Source organism: Narcine bancroftii, chromosome 6 (assembly GCF_036971445.1).
Source record: "Narcine bancroftii isolate sNarBan1 chromosome 6, sNarBan1.hap1, whole genome shotgun sequence".
Lineage (NCBI taxonomy): Eukaryota > Metazoa > Chordata > Chondrichthyes > Torpediniformes > Narcinidae > Narcine > Narcine bancroftii.
This window is the reverse complement of record NC_091474.1, coordinates 6,969,635-6,986,241: the sequence shown is the minus strand read 5'-3', so window position 1 is coordinate 6,986,241 and position 16,607 is coordinate 6,969,635. Positions and strand designations below refer to the sequence as shown.

Here is a 16,607-nt window from a genome sequence, read left to right as displayed (position 1 = left end):
CTTTCAAGCATATTCTGCATTTCCATCTATGATAATCTTTTCTCTTTTCTTGGCTCTAAGTGGGTGTTTGGATCCTAGATATTTTGACATTATAAATTTTGATTTTTTTTCTATATAGATAGGAATATATAGGTTGGCACAACATCAAGGGCTGATGATCTTTGAGGTCATCAAGAGTATCAAGAATTTCACCTGATCCCTTAACACTAGCTCCATAGCCAAGAAAGCCCAGCAGCGCCTCAACTTCCTGCGAAGGCTAAGGAAAGTTCATCTCCCACCCTCCATCCTCACGACATTTTACAGAGGATGTATCGAGAGCATCCTCTGCAACTGCATCACCACCTGATGTGGAACCTGTACCACCTCGGACCGCAAGACCCTGCAGAGGATAGTGAAGTCAGCGGAAAAGAACATTGGGGGCTCTCTTCCTACCTTGAAGGACATCCACAACACTCAATGCAGGTGAAAGACAATAAACAGTTCTCCACACACCCCTCACGTAAACTGTTCTCCCTTCTGCTATCTGGTAGGAGATAACCCCAGGCAATCAGGCTCCTGAATTCCCAGAACATATGTGGATAGGGTACCGTGGACCTTTACTATATATGTCTTAATATTTCAATGTGTTTAATTTCTATTCTAACTTACATTTATGTAAATATGCTCTGTGGTCCTGGAGAAATGCCCGTGAGAGCATGGTATGAGCGATAAATAACAGTGACTTGATTTGAAGGGTCTGTACTGTGCTGCAGTGTTCTATGTGTGGTTATTGTCCAGTTGCTATACCTCTTGCATGCTTTCTACCCATTATCTGCTTCTTGGGATCTTTTTTTTTGTTAGACCTCAGCTTACAGGTGTGTGCAGCTCTGTTTTATTGTGCTTGAAAGACGACTGCCTTCTGAGTCCATGAATGCCTTAGGTTTACAAAGAATGAATTACTGGACTTTCTCATCTTGTAGAGTCTTGTTAAAAAAAAGTCGAATCTCTTGGCAGGTGCTATTTTTTGTGCACTTAAGAGAAGACCAGGCTCTGTGGCCAGATATGTGCCTCCTGTTGATTGGGAGATCGTCCATGAAATCCTGTTGTGGCAACTATGTCATGGTACGAAATGAAGAATGAGAAAATGATTAGACATAGTTGAGTTGAAGTTCAATAAAAGTTGTTTACTCAAAGTAACACGGAGCTTTTTAAAACCCCGCGCGTTCCAAATGACGTCATTGCATTGTGACAGCATGACGTCACTCAGAATCTCCCGAGCTGGTTCGATTAAGCCTCCAGTGAGCTGCTTCTCTGTGACTACAGCTTTGTTGGGTGGTGCTTTAACATTGAAGTTGCCTTGTAAATGGTTCTGTTTTTGCTGCACTTTAGGAAATGACAGATTAAATGGAGTGGTGGTCTGACAGTCACCAGAACCTGACATGGTATAAAGGATGCAGATATCTCTTTGACTAAATTGTAATTTAGTCGGTATTAATGCTTGAAAGATAGGTGTCGCTATGAGATCATGTACATGTTTCTCTGGTGAAACAGTGTGTTCATTATGGTAAGCATGCTTTCCATGTTCTTTCATTGGCTTGGCTTCGCGGACAAAGATTTATGGAGGGGTAATGTCCACGTCAGCTGCAGGCTCGTTTGTGGCTGACAAGTCCGATGCGGGACAGGCAGACACGGTTGCAGCGGTTGCAAGGGAAAATTGGTGGGTTGGGGTTGGGTGTTGGGTTTTTCCTCCTTTGTCTTTTGTCAGTGAGGTGGGCTCTGCGGTCTTCTTCAAAGGAGGTTGCTGCCCGCCGAACTGTGAGGCGCCAAGATGCACGGTTTGAGGCGAGATCAGCCCACTGGCGGTGGTCAATGTGGCAGGCACCAAGAGATTTCTTTAAGCAGTCCTTGTACCTCTTCTTTGGTGCACCTCTGTCACGGTGGCTAGTGGAGAGCTCGCCATAGAACACGATCTTGGGAAGGCGATGGTCCTCTATTCTGGAGACGTGACCTACCCAGCGCAGTTTGATCTTCAGCAGCGTGGATTTGATGCTGTCGGCCTCTGCCAGCTCGAGTACTTCGATGTTGGAGATGAAGTGGCTCCAATGAACGTTGAGGATGGAGTGGAGACAACGCTGGTGGAAGCGTTCTAGGAGCGTAGGTGATGCTGGTAGAGGACCCATGATTCGGAGCTGAACAGGAGTATGGGTATGACAATGGCTCTGTATACGCTAATCTTTGTGAGGTTTTTCAGTTGGTTGTTTTTCCAGACTCTTTTGTGTAGTCTTCCAAAGGCAATATTTGCCTTGGTGAGTCTGTTGTCTATCTCGTTGTCGATCCTTGCATCAGATGAAATGGTGCAGCCGAGATAGGTAAATTGGTTGACCGTTTTGAGTTCTGTGTGCCCGGTGGAGATGTGGGGGGGCTGGTAGTCATGGTGGGGAGCTGGCTGATGGAGGACCTCAGTTTTCTTCAGGCTGACTTCCAGGCCAAACATTTTGGTAGTTTCCGCAAAACAGGACGTCAAGTGCTGAAGAGCTGGCTCTGAATGGGCAACTAAAGCGGGATCGTCTGCCCATTCAGAGCTTTCCATGCATTTTATCAGGAAAAAGACAATGAGCGCCGCCCCCCCCCCCCCCCCACCAACTTTACTCCTTCCATGCCAATCGTAAGTTTCCAAAGTTTATTTTTTTTCTAAATTTGGCACTTAAGTGTGCAAGAAGCACGAGGACCATGACTGCATATTCAGCTCTGTGACCATGAACTCCACTGCAGGGTGAACCAGCAGTTTCAAATAAATATATTCTTGTTACACATGATGGGCCAACATTTGTGTCTTGCATACTTCTATAGGTATAAACATTGTTTTTATTTATCATATGCAGATGTCTCTGTCTATGCATAGCCTGCCTTTAATTTTAATCTTTGATTTGATTCTAATTTCTACACTATATTAGAGATGACTGAACCACTTGGATTCTGGACATGAATGTTGAGAAAATATTTCACAAAGTACGGTAAAAAAATTTTAAGCACATCTGGCGTTGAGGTGGAGAAGTTAGAAAGATGGATTTGGAAAGAATCAAAATTCTTTAGATAATGTGCTCTGTTGATTTCAATGAATATGGTTGAGATGTCTTGGGATTTTCATGTGCCCAAGTTTCAGTATTCGGTCAGAGCACTGTAATTTAGTAGCACCAGGATCATTGACCTTTCATGAAAGTTGTTGGATATGTAAATACTGAGGGGCAGCAAAGAAAATAATTTTGTAAATGAAAGACAACCATCTTTGTTTATGAATACAGGAGAATCAACTTAATTGTATTCCCATGGAAATATATGATTTTGTTCAAGGAGTGAGTATTGCAGGGTGGTGTCAGTTGAGAATAGTGACCAAAGATGAATTTTTGTACTAAGTTTATGGAGAAACCCATTATTGAAAATAAATATGATTAAAAGTTAAGAAAATAAAATAAAAATTGTTGGAGCTCATTTGCAGAGTAAATTTTTTATTTGCAGATGCGACTCATTTCAAACATTAGACTCACTGAAGTTGTTAAAGTTTGACACAAAATATTTTCAGCTTCACTCATTATCTTAGGTGTAAGTGAGAGGGTAGAAAATAATGAGTTCTTACAAGGATAACTTCATCATATCAGTGACTGGATGTGCTGGTTTTGTTTTCTTTGGAGCGAGAAGGCTGATGGAGATGGACAAAATTATTAGGGACAGATCAGATAGATAGCGGGAAATGACTCCTCTTAACATGGCAATTGATGATTTTCTTGAGATCTCAATCATCTTGTCCATAAGTGCAGTTCATTTCTTTACAAAGCTGAGATTCGTTGAACAGCCAGAGGGCCACAGTAGAGATTTTTCTGTGCTGGGCTGATCTAACACTGTTTTTCTCAATTCCATGTACCGATCTAATACCTTTAAAAGATCCTATTGTCTCTGCCTCCACCACTGTAGCCAGCGGAGCATTCCTTGCACCCACCACCCTCTTTGTGAAACACTTGCCTTTTACAGCACCTTAAAACTATGTCCCCTCATGTTATCTATTTCAGCCTGAGGGAAAAAAAAGCCGCTGGTCATCTACGTGATCAATGTCTCTCGTCATCTTGTTCACCTCTTCGTCCTCTGTCACTCCAAGGAGAAAAGACCAAATTTACTCAACCTATCCTCCCAGGCCATGCTCTCCAGTCAAGGCAACATCCTTATAAATCTCTGCACCCTCTCACCCTTCCTTCCTGTGATGAGATGACCAGAACGGAACACAATAAGCACCAGAAGCAATGCAAAAACCAACAGCTGTGATGATATACCTTGAGGTGTAAGTTACGACATTGAATATATAACATTAAAAGGTGTCATTTGTGTCACTCAGTCTATGCTGGTGTTTATTCCACATTCAAACTTCTGAGAAAAGATTTCAACAAAGTGTCTGAAAGGCAACTTTGAGAAGTGTTTCTTTTCAGATTTTAAATGATGTGGAAAAGATTCATACAAAAACTATTTAAATTTGCTGCAGAAGAATCAGATAAAAAGCAATTTCAAACAAATTAAAAAGCGTTAGAATGTTTGTCAGTGGATTTTTTTTGTCATTGAAAAATAAAATAGTAGATGTGAAAGCCCTGTGACAAACAGAGCCACTTGGATGCCTGATGCACAACTTTCAGCTTGTCTGAATGTGTCTGCACATTTTTCAATTATCAAACACTCATGACAAATGTAAGAATCGTGGAATATTTCAAAAATGGTTATTTCTATTCAGATTTACATTTGATAATGTTGGCCGTCCAACTTGTTTCAGCAGTTATTTACCTGTCTAATGAAGTGGGGTTTATGCTGTTATCAGGTTCATTTTATTCTGAACTTGAAGTAATTGTCAAGGACATATTGTACTTGTTCGTTCATCTCTTCCTTGAAAGCAATCACAGAAAAGTAAATGAGGGTGCTGAGTTATCACAGGTGTAATCACATATTGGAGCATGACGTTGCATTCTGGACATGAGTGGCAGGTCCATTTCCAATTGTGATTACATCAGGAATTCACTTGCCAACACTCTACATTGTTACATTTTGAAACTTAGAAGAGAGCTGATTTTTTCTTCAGAAACATTTTCTTACTTCTCAGAATCACTTGACATCTTGAGCATTTAATTGCCAAACATAAGTGGAACCGCTTCACTACAAAGAGAAGCACTGATGCAAAGAATTTGGCCCCTAAGCATTTGTATTTGGACCTGAACAACTAAAACTGGGTTGGAAATTAACCACCATAAATACAAAAAAAAACCCTTTGACCATTTAAGAACCAGTTGGATGCCTCAATGTGGAATAAACACCAATATTTGCACAATTGCAACTTAGATGTTGATCATAGCTGACGTTAAACAAATATCCTTTCCAACCCTCATTCAACTAAGCCACTGAGTGCAGTACTCAAATGTGTTGGAGAATCTCAGCATCCATGAGAAGTAAAGGATAACTAACATTTCAGGCCTGGGGAGGAGGGAGGAAGGGGAATAGAGAGGAACACAAGCTCCCCGTCCCTTCCCTTCCTTTTCCCATCAGAGAAACCGTCTTTATGTGCAATATCATACTCTTAAACCTTCTCCTCGATGGGAGGAGAGAGAAGAGGGTGTGTCCAGGGTAGGATTGGTCCTTTAGTATGCTGGCAGCCAGGAGTCAATGCTACATTTTGAAGGGTGGGAGGAAACCAGAGGCCACAGAGAAAATCCATGCAGACACGGGGAGAACGTAGTCAGCAAATTCAAGCTCTTGGGAGTCACTATCTCGGAGTCACGGTTTGGTATGGGGACACCAATACGAAAAACCCGATAACAGGGAGTGAACACAGCTCAGGACATCACAGGTAAAACCCTCCCCACATCTACATCGGCGGGCAGCAGCAATCATCAAGGAACCGCACTCTGTTCTCGCTGCTGCCATCAAGAAAGAGGAATACATTTATTGTCAAGAAATTTATTACTAATATGTATATAAAATTACAAGAAACTAAAAGAAAAAAGATTTATGCAGATCAAAATTACGATGGGAGAAAGATTTAAATATACAAATCCAAGAGGAAATATGGTCAAAATTGTGTCAAGAGAGTGTTACAAATACAGTTAATCCCAGATATCAAATGGTTCAATATAATTTTCATCATCAATTATATTATACTCCACATAAATTGAACAGATTTAATTCTAATTATCCAAATACATTTTTTTGATGTAACAAGATAATAATGACCTTTTACATTCGGTATGGTGCTGTGTGAAAATGAATCAATTTTGGAAAGATTTAAGTGTATTGTTAAGATAAAGAAACAAAAAAACCCAGGAATATTTTTACTTGGGAATATATATGAAGAAGATCTGAAATTGAAATTGGATAAATATCAAGAAAAGATTTTTAAATATAACCATAGTGACAGCAATGTATAGCGGTAACATCCAAAACTGAGAATTTGGTAAAAATAAACAGATGGCATATTGAAATGCAAAATTGTCCACCTTTAGAAAAAAATTAAAGGAATCGAATTGGAAATTTTTATAAAATTTGGGAACCATATATGGATTTTGTGAATAAAAGTCCATCCACATCCCCCACTTTGCCCACCCCTTTCAGTTAGTAATTATAAAATATAGTCAATGAGTATTATATATTGTTAATAATATTCTATATGTAGAAGTGGGTGTTCTTTTTCTTTTTTTCTTCCTTTGTTTTCTTTCTTTTGGGGGGAGGGGGGTTGAGGAGAAAATTAAAAATCTATTGTATCATTTTGTCTGGTTTATTCAGTTACTTTTTAATTGAATTTATACTTTGCATTGATGCAAATGATAAATAAAATTTTCAGAGAAAGAGGTCTGGGTGCCACGACTTGCACCACCAGGTTTAGGACAGCTGCTACCCCTCCACCATTAGACTCCTCAACCATAAACTCAATTAGGAACTTATTTAAAGACTCTAACTTTTGCACTATATTGATTTTTTTAATCCTCTCTGCATTGCATATTCAGTTGTTTACATTTATTTATTTGTTTACACATGTACATTGTGTAGTTTTTTTTTGCACTACCAATCAGTGGTAAATCTGCCATCCCCCTCAGGAAAAAGAATCTCAGGGTTGTATGTGATGTCATGTATGTACTCTGATAATAAATCTGAAATCTGAACTTCTTACAGACAATCGGGATTCAAACCCCGGTCCCAATCACGGGTGCTATAACAGCACTGAGCTAACCACTACACTAATCCTGCTGCCATTCAGCCTTATGTCTATTGTGATGTCAGTAACTTTGAAGATGGTTGAAATGGTGTGAAGACATCATCTTTCAGTTGCTCCCATTGGGAAAGAGATTCGGAGCCAGCACCTTTAGGCTGAGGAACAGCTTTGTCCCACGGGGTTGAGAACCAAAGGAAATGATTGAACTAACCACCCAAGACTCTTGTATCCATGAAACAGTATTTCTTTATTATGAATATTTGTCCTGCATAAGTATTGTGTTTCTGCATGTTTTGCACTGAGGACTGGAAACGCTGTCAGATGACAATAAATTTGATTATTAGGCTGTGTGTTCATAGTGGGAGTATGGTAGAGGGTGGTGGAGTGCCAGTGTTGACTGTGATCAAGGAGGGGAGGTTGCCACAATCATTAAAAGAATGACATTAAAAGAGTTAAACAAATGATTGTGGCAATTATATAACAAGTCAAAGAGGTGGTGGTGGGGGTGGGGGTACATCCCAGTGTTTGTGGATAAGTTTGCTTAGGACTATGGAATTGAACATGGAGCTGTACGACGAATAGTGGACTGACACAAAAGGCCTTGATGTCCAGGTGTTCCAGGACTGGTTCACGTGTCTGTTTGGGTAACTGGCAAATTGAAGAGAGTCAAGGCTGCCAGGGAGGCGAAAGTTGATGGGAGCCATGACACAGGCTCAAGGTCTGCATGTTTAGCCTACTGTTCTACTCACTCTGTATCCACGACTGTGTGACTTGGCACAATTCGCATGCTACCTACAAATTTGTTGATGACAGCACAGTTGTCAGCAGAATCACAGACGGCAATGAAGAAGTGTATAGGAGGGAGCTAGATCAGCTAGTTGAGTGGAGTCACAACAACAATCTTGCCCTCAACATTAGCAAAACCAAAGAGACGATCGTGGACCTCAGGGAGAAATCAGATCATGAACCAGTCCTCGTCTAGGGGTCAGCAGTGGAGAGGGTCAAAAACTTCAAATTCCTGGGTGTCAAAATGTCCGAGGATCTATCCTGGAGCCTCCATGTCGATGCAATCAAGAAGGCTTGTCAGTGGCTATACTTTGTGAGGTGATTGAGGAGATTCAGTATGTCACCGAAGGCTGACTTCGACAGGTGTACTGTGGACATCATTCTGACTGGTGGCATCACTGTCTAATACGAAGGTACCAGTGCTCAGGTCAAGATAAGACTCCAGAGGATTGTTATCGAAGCCTGTGATGGCACGGGCGCTATTTTATTTATTCTTTAAGGTGCTTTATATTAATGTTTGCAATGTGATGTTGCCACTAAACAAGAAATTTTGTGACAGGGACATGACAATAAATTCTGATCAGCTTCTCAAAGTGCTTCACGATGGTGAAAGATCATCATTTGCACCCATCACTCTGCCTTTCTTTGGTACCAGTATCATGGGAAGTAGTGGGCTATTGCATGGAGAGATTCATATCCCCACCAGTTAGTCTGCGCAGAATCTCTGGAAGGGGGACCTGCCTTCAGCAGCAATATCCTTGTGTGCAGAATCACATGAAGTCATTGAGATCGTTGGAGTGTTGTGTTTATTGAAGAATAATGGAATAATGGAATGAAACAGCACAATAGTCCATCCTTTGGGCCAAATGTTCCCTCTGACCATAATGTCTATTTACACTAATTCCATTAACCGGCTTAAGATCCATATCACCTATTTAACTAGCTGCCCAAATGCCTTCTGCCACTTCCTCTAGCAGCCTAGCCAATCTCTCTCCTTGTAACTATGGGCTCCATTCCAGGCAATTCCTCGTGAATCTCTTTCACGCTTTTCCTTAATTGCCATCTCTGTCCTGGTGCCCCCACCCCCAGCCCTGAAATCATTGCAGGAGAGAGAAAAAAAACAGAGCCTTCTCAATCAATGCAGTTTGAGGTGAATTGAAAAATGAAGCTGCTCCTTTTCACAGGCTTTTGAAGTTTCTTCTCAACTGCGTGTTGCCCAGATCCTGGGCAAGTCAAGTCCACCAAATGATTCTCTAAAGTTTGTCCTCGACAGTAAAAGAGGACAAATCTGAAGAATGATCTGAAAAGTAGTGTTCTTGTTTTCCCGCAAAAGATCATGGTCATTCCGGTTCGGACACACAAAACCTCCTCTCTTGATCTGAACGCATACCTTCACTTGTGATCATCGAAAAGAATAGCGGAATTCTGGATAACGTGAAGCCCGAATGTAAGGGACCATCTCCAACATTACAATTTGCAAACATTGAATGCAATTTCCCTGCTTCTCAAATTCAAGATGTTCTTTAACATCAAATGTTGTCGTGTAACATAATTATAGAGAAACTAAGTTAAATGATTTCATATATTAACTCCTTTGCATTGGTTGAAAATTTCGCGCTTTGAACACGTTTTGCACAGTTTAATGTGTTCTTATGCTCAGATCTTTGGCTGTGAGCCTTTGCAGCATTGAAAATAATTTGTTGGAAAAAGTGACAGTGTTAAAATGGACGGGGATTCGCCGCAAGAGTGGCCTTTCGGGACTCTGTGCCTGATTTCTCTGGAGTTTCAAGTGAGAGGTTGGAGACGGTCCCTTCTCTCGCGGTTTCTGAGCATGTGCTTGTCTCATTGGCAGGACGGTAGCGCTCGCAGACTTTGGCAATTTGTCGCCCGACTGTTCCATTCTCTCTCTCTCTCTCAAGCAGTATTATGGTGTTTGGTTTATTTTGGCTTTCATTCGCTCGCTTGAAGTAAGTTCGGCACAAGTTTCAGAACGAATGCGCGGTAGTTTCACGTCGCGAAGAGACTTCTAACGGAGTTCGGGTTTCTCCGAGGAGCGACAAACCGAACCCTTCGGTCTCGTTGTATCGAATAGTACGGAATAGGGGAAGCGGCTCAATCCACCGTGTTTTGCAAATGAAGGACAAAATGGATCGGGAACCCAATTGATTCTCAAGCCTTTTCGAAGCCGCCCGTCGTGCAAATTAGAAATATACCTTGTGTGTGTGCTTTTGGCGTTTGAACTGTCTTGTTTACTTCCAATAGCAGGGGAACATGGACGAAGAAAGTCACCGGGAAAATGGAGTGGAGAGTGGAAAGGATTCGGATCGGCAGCTTCGCTTGCGGGTGTGTGTAATGAATGAGATTCTCAAGACCGAGAGAGACTACGTGGGGTGCTTGAAATTTCTGAAATCTGTAAGTTACTCTTTTTCTCTTCCAAAAGTCTTTGTCGTTTGCCCCCCCCCCCCCCATGGGGGTGTGAACTGATGATCTCAAACCGATGTGTTCGCCCACTTGGGTACATTTCAGGTGGCCTTTTGTGTCCCATTAACTCTGGAAAATGCTGTCCCCGCTGTGTCATTTGAAACTCGGCGTGGAGTCAGATTTCCCCTGTTCGGGCACGCTACTGCATTTAATATGGACCGCAAGGTCCTGTGTTTAAAGGGCTTGGACAGGGCTCGGTTAAAACGTGAAGTTGGCGGAACCCCCCTCGTTGAGCCAGGGGCTCGGATTTATTGAGCATGTTTCATCAATGGAAACCCAAGTCACCGAAAATGTGCCAATTCTCGCTTTGCAAAGCCGTCAAGTCCGTCAGAAACGTTTTAACCGCACTGAAGTTTGTTTTTCTGCTCGGGTGATGTTTCCGAAGTCGTTTCCAGGCTCAGTCTGGTGCAATCGTGAAGCGGCGGTTTCCTGTTGAGGCAGAGCTACGTCTATTTGAAGGTTCGTTTGCTGTCGATAAGCCTTGTTGGGCTGCAAGGTGTGCCATGCGGTTTGTGGCAAGTGCTTCAGACACCCAGGACGAGGGGAGAGGCTCTGGTCAACCAGCCAGCCCTTTCCCATTGAACATCGGACCCCCTCCAGCAACCTCCTGGGACCCGAATCAACCTGCCGCTTCTTTCCAACCTCTCCGAACAAGCGGTTGATGCCAGATCTGGTCTAGACGATGTCATTCGGGTTTAGATTTCGGTTTCCCTCTCATTCGGGACATTGAACGAAAGGCTTCCTTTCCATTTCTTCGGACGCCTCCCTCCCACCGGGGAAGGTCGGCTTCGGGCCAGTCATTGCCCAGCTGAAAGTTGAATGATGTGGAACCTTCCTTGAAGGACTTGGTTTCAGTGGCTGGTTGAGCAGTGCGGGGTCCAGCTCCTGTTTGGAGTTTGTGCCTAAACTCTGTGGCTAAATTCTTAGCAGAGATCGACGCCGAGAGGCTCTTTGCATCTCTTGGGAGTGGAATGAAGTTGGATTGCCGTGTCTCCATGGACGCCGTGATTAAATACGAAATCCTTTGCATTTGTTCATGGTATCACCTGAAATTCAAAGTTGGACTAAATCTTGGACCTTTGGGTCTACTGATGAGTGCATTTAGATGGCAGCGTTTTTCCCTATTCTGCTAGCTATCATAGATTTTCAATGGGATGCAGTGTGAGGAAACACCTGACTTAACCGTTGAGTAACTCAATGGGCTGAAAAGAAGACCTAATTCTGACTTGGGATTTTCTTTTAATAAAGTGCATTCAAACACTTAGATTTTTTTAAAACTTGGAAGGTAGGCAGGTTTCCAACGTGCAGAGTCCGTGCTAAGACAAAATGATGTTGATGGGGCTCCTCAATAAGATGATCACTTGCGATGAATTTACTTCAAAGCTGACGTTAACTTTTGGCATAGTTATTGTAAAAGAACTTGCCTGACATGATTTCAGTAACTTGACATCACCTCTGTGTGTTGATGCCATCAGCATCAAGAGTTGCGTGACACAATGATCCATCTTATTATTTGCATCACATGGGAGAGACATTGTAAAATTAAATCATTCTGGGAATCAAGAGCGGGTCAGAAAAATAAAAAAAAAAAAGAGCGGGTCAGGAGACATCTGTCTGATCCAATGAGTTCTTCCAGCATTTGGTGTTGTATTTCTAATTTCCAGCATCAGCTGAGCTTTTGAGACATTCAGCTGTTAGCACAGCAGGTCAGCAGTGATGGCGAGGTGCTGCACGATAAAGGCTAATTGCAAAGTATTTGATCCACGAGGTTTGTCGAAATATCATTTCTTGATCTGGGTATGACTGTCTCTCTATTTGTGGATGGTTGCATGTCTAAGAGTTCCTTGAAATTGGCCATCTTTCAAATGGAGTGCTTAAACTCATGCACAGCAGGACTTCTCTATTGATGAATGAGTGTTGATTGAGATGAGTAGGAGTTATATGATGGGAAGAATGGAGAAGTGTGAGCCGCGATGTGGTGGAGTCTCCTTGCTATAATTTTGGCTGTATTTGGCAGGGAAAGAAGCAGTCGGAGTATGTGGTCCTCTTCCCACTTAAGTTTTTACATGTCTGTGTTCCGGCTGCCCCTTCAAAAGTGACACATTTTGAACTGTTGAGCACACTGGACGAATACTCTGAACTGAGGCAACTTTGGTGATTTGATCCATATGCGTTAATGTTAATCTGTTCGACATGTGCCTTTTTTTTAGATGAAGTTAAAATAATTCACCCTTGTCTTCAAAGAACTTGATGAATTAATTGTTAAAACAAGCTATAATCTAGTTAAGTTTGTAGCTCCCGTTGAGCTAATTGTGTGGTGTCAGGTTGAACAGATGAAGGAGGTTGGCTTGAAAATTGGAGTAGTTTGTGGTGCAGCTGAGAAACAGTAAGGGAGAGCAAAAGGCTGAAGGTTTTGTCCATAGGTTCATGAATTGTAGTTGTAATGGAAGGCACAACATAATTTGGGAAATCAGAGACCTCTGTACCCAGACTAGCATGAAAATAATTCAGAACCTGAATCTCTTCCAAATTAACAGTAATAATGCAGAGGACTGACTTGTGGAGTTGACAAGAGTTCGGCTTAAATCACTATAATGTGGATCTTAAGAGGGACTAATTATTTTTGAGCTAGTACTGTGCCATGACCAGTGAATTTATAATCTTTCAGTTAAGGAACCTTTTGGGAAGACTGATGACAAAATGGCATTTGACATCAAGATCGAATGCAATGGTGTTCAATCTGAAACCAATATCTTAAATGTAAACAATACAATCACAGGAGGAGATGTTTGTTTCCATTGGTAAATCAGGAAAAGCAATAACCAGATCATCACTAACATGGAAAAAATTGACACCTTGTATTCAAGGTGCAAAAATCCAACAGGAAAAGTGGTGTTGTGATGATGTACAATGCTAAAGATGGCAGTTGAACAAATGAAAAGCTGACAATGCCGTCATTAAGAGCAGTGAGCCTGTTGATTAGAAAGACCTTAGGATTCAGCAGAGGAGGGCCTGAACATTTGAGGGAGAATCATAAAGCATTATTTGTGGAAGCTGCTGATAAAGTTAAAAAGGAAAACCTGAGGAATGGTTACTGACTGAGGGGGAGAAATTGTATGAGGGAAATTAAGAAGTGAAAGGGAAGATAAATATTGAGCCTTCAAGGGAGAAGGCACAGAAGATCACTAGAGCGACGTGTCTGAAATGAACAAGGAGATGAAGAGAAATTGGGATGAATTCAAATAGATTTATTTGGAAAATGGAACTGTAAGTCAATAAATACCCAGGGCTCAATGAGCTGCATCCTAAGTGCTTGAAAGAGATTGATAGTGGATGCACTGGTTGTTCCAAAATTAAATTTTCTTGAATGCTTCAAAGAGATGTAGAGCACCAGGTGAAAGGACAATGCATTTTAAATTACATATAATTTTGTAAAGTTAAGCCATCTGCATTTATTGAGGGACACTGCAGAAAATGGTACATTTTAATGGGGAGAGATTGCAAAATCGCCAGAGGGACCAGAATGCTATTTAGCTAATCAGACACAGGGATGATAATGAACTACGAACGCAAGTGGCTTGTTGACCTTGATTGCAAGAATTGGGAGCTCTTGTTCCAATCTATATGGTGCCTTGATGGACCGTACCTGGAATACAGGTCTGGTCTCCCCTTTAGAGGTGTGAATGCATGTGGTAATGTTTATCAGATTGATTCTGGGAGTGTGGGATTTGTCATAATGAGAAACTAGCAGACTAAGCCAATATGAATGACAAGAGTGAGACATGATCTCATTGAAAAGTTTAAAATGTTTAATAGGAGTTGGCAAGGGTAGGTGTTGACGGTGTTTCCATTGACTGCTGCGTCTTAAAACAGAAATGTTAACCATTGAGGTCAGAGTTGAGGGGGAGGATATTCTTTACCTTGGAACAATAAATAATTGGATTCCCTGCCCCCCCCCTCCCAAAAATATTAATAGATGTGTAGGAATGGAAGGAAATAGCAGATGAAACTGTCAAGGTAAAAGATGAGCTAAGATAATTAGACCCAAAGGGGTCTAATTAACCTGCCTTCTTTGTTCCTGAGTTTTTGAGATGGTTTATCTCTTGGACTATTGTACATGTCATGTTCCTGATATACGGTTATTTAAAAACTGTGTCCAAACACTGAAATTGGTGTGAGGTAAAGGAAGAAACAGGAATTTAACATCAAGTTTTTCAGCAGCTTTAGTTGGAGGCCGTCAAGTCCAATAGTATGTTCTAGAATCCTCGTGTGGCTTGGTATTGAACTCTCCATCTTTAGTCTAATGTTTGTTGGAGCTGAGACTCGTGCAACTGATTGAATGTAAAATAAGAAAGTGTGGTTTATTTGACTTGAAGAATGGAGTCATTGATTTGGCAATGTTTCGCTTCCAGTGCGCATTTAGTGCAAAGGCTGCAGGGGAAAGTTTGCTTCGGCTATTTTTTTTTTAAAAGTTGAGTCCAGGACAGAAGACACAAATTTAGAATATGTGCTGTATTGAAGGTAAAAGTAAATTTTTAAAGTTGGATTAAGGGCCATGAAAACGAGTTTATAGGCATGGATTTTTGCCTGAAATGCAACCTGTAACTGGGTTATTGTTATAACAAAGTAACATGCATTTTGGCAGGAAGTACCACAGGAGTTTTTGACTTTTTGAAGTTAACGTGTTGAGAGCTTCTTGAAATTGCATGCTGGTTGAACAAAATGTGGGCTGTGTGCTTCTAGAATTTTCTCAGAACTAAATCAGCAAAACCACATTGAGTTTAATTGGTAACGTCATATATGTTAGAGTTAAAATGTTTATGTCTCTTCATGACTCATCATTGGTGCTGGTTTGTAAGAGACTTTAAATATAAGTAATCAGCTTATGATGCTCAGTAATTTTAAGACAATTACCTCTTAACCTTTTTTTTAAAAAAAAATGCCATGTGGAAGACATCACTTTACAGAATGCCTTCACTTTGTAGGTCGAAACTTGAGCTTCTTGTAGCCAACTATCCTTTTTAATAAAGGGTTCAGACTCAAATTGCTGACTGACCACTTCTACCCATAGATGCTATCTGGCTTGCTTGGGCAATCCCTTGTCTGTTCAAGATTCCAGTATCAACAGGTTTTGTTTTTCCACAGAAGAGATTTTGGTTGTTTTCATGAATTGAGCTGTGGCACATTGAGTCACCTTGATGTTGAACCATATTCTTTCCAAGGATATTATCATTAACTCTTGAAATCTCTTGATAATGCTCTCATATCCAAAACTACACCTGATGTCCTCTTTTTCGCCTTTGCTCATAGATCAAAAAATATTCTCAATCAAAATCAATAATTCTTCAGATTTCATCAACATCCTGTCTTTTCTGCTGAAGTGTTGAATGCTTGGCTTTCATCCGTTATTCTCAAGGTTTTAAATGTCAATTGATTTTTTTTTTGGAAGCTTGACCATGTATTATTTAGAAACTTCTTTAATTAATTAAGAGTGTGGCTATGGCCCAATATATCTCTGTCTCAAAAAGAGTGATTATCAATGGTACCAAATTGAAAAGAAATAAGTATCCTTATTTTCTTGTGTCATTTAATAGAAATGTCACATTTCAGACCGTTTGAAAGTTTGCTGCTGGTTCTTTGCATGTGATATGGTCTATACTTTCCAAACAATATTGTCATTAATATTCAAGGCTTGTTATGTAAATGCATTTTGTAAATTTGAATTCCAGTCAAAGGAATTCTCCCTCTCCACGTCGCCTTGTAAGCATCCATGACTCAGTAGATTTCATTGATGCACATCCTCAGTAATCTAGGACTGAGATGGCAGAAGGTCGATATAAATTATTTTTCCAAAGTAATATTTGACCCTGAGAAATATTGGCAAAAATGGGTTGAGTTGCTTTTGTACCCTGTGTTTAAAATGGACAAATATTGATGTCTAAGCTCTTGTATGATTGATTGCCATTTTGTGGCGATGCTTTGGATGGATTGGTAAGCAGGCATCAATCATGATTTTCAATCGGTGTATATGTTAAAGCCAGATAATAGATGGAAAATATCTGCGGTATCAAAAGATGATAATGATTTAAAACATTTTTTGTGACTTTGAGTTAATATTTTTGTATTT

The 16,607-nt window shown here is 40.8% G+C and overlaps 1 protein-coding gene across 11 annotated transcripts in view; it reads left to right on the top strand.

Annotated features, from left to right (window-relative positions):
• The window catches only part of prex1 (phosphatidylinositol-3,4,5-trisphosphate-dependent Rac exchange factor 1), a 240,372-nt gene that overhangs the window by 20,003 nt on the left and 203,762 nt on the right, over positions 1-16,607 (top strand). For 5 of the 11 annotated variants that reach the window (XM_069883777.1, XM_069883774.1, XM_069883772.1 and 2 more), the window contains 2 exons: positions 4,044-4,309; positions 10,262-10,411. In XM_069883777.1, the coding sequence (XP_069739878.1) occupies positions 10,271-10,411 (141 nt within the window). In that variant the 5' untranslated portion in view covers positions 4,044-4,309; positions 10,262-10,270. Of the gene's footprint in view, positions 1-122; positions 463-4,043; positions 4,310-9,853; positions 9,967-10,261; positions 10,412-16,607 lie in introns of those variants that run through there. The other 6 variants (XM_069883780.1, XM_069883769.1, XM_069883771.1 and 3 more) reach the window with 3 other exon arrangements.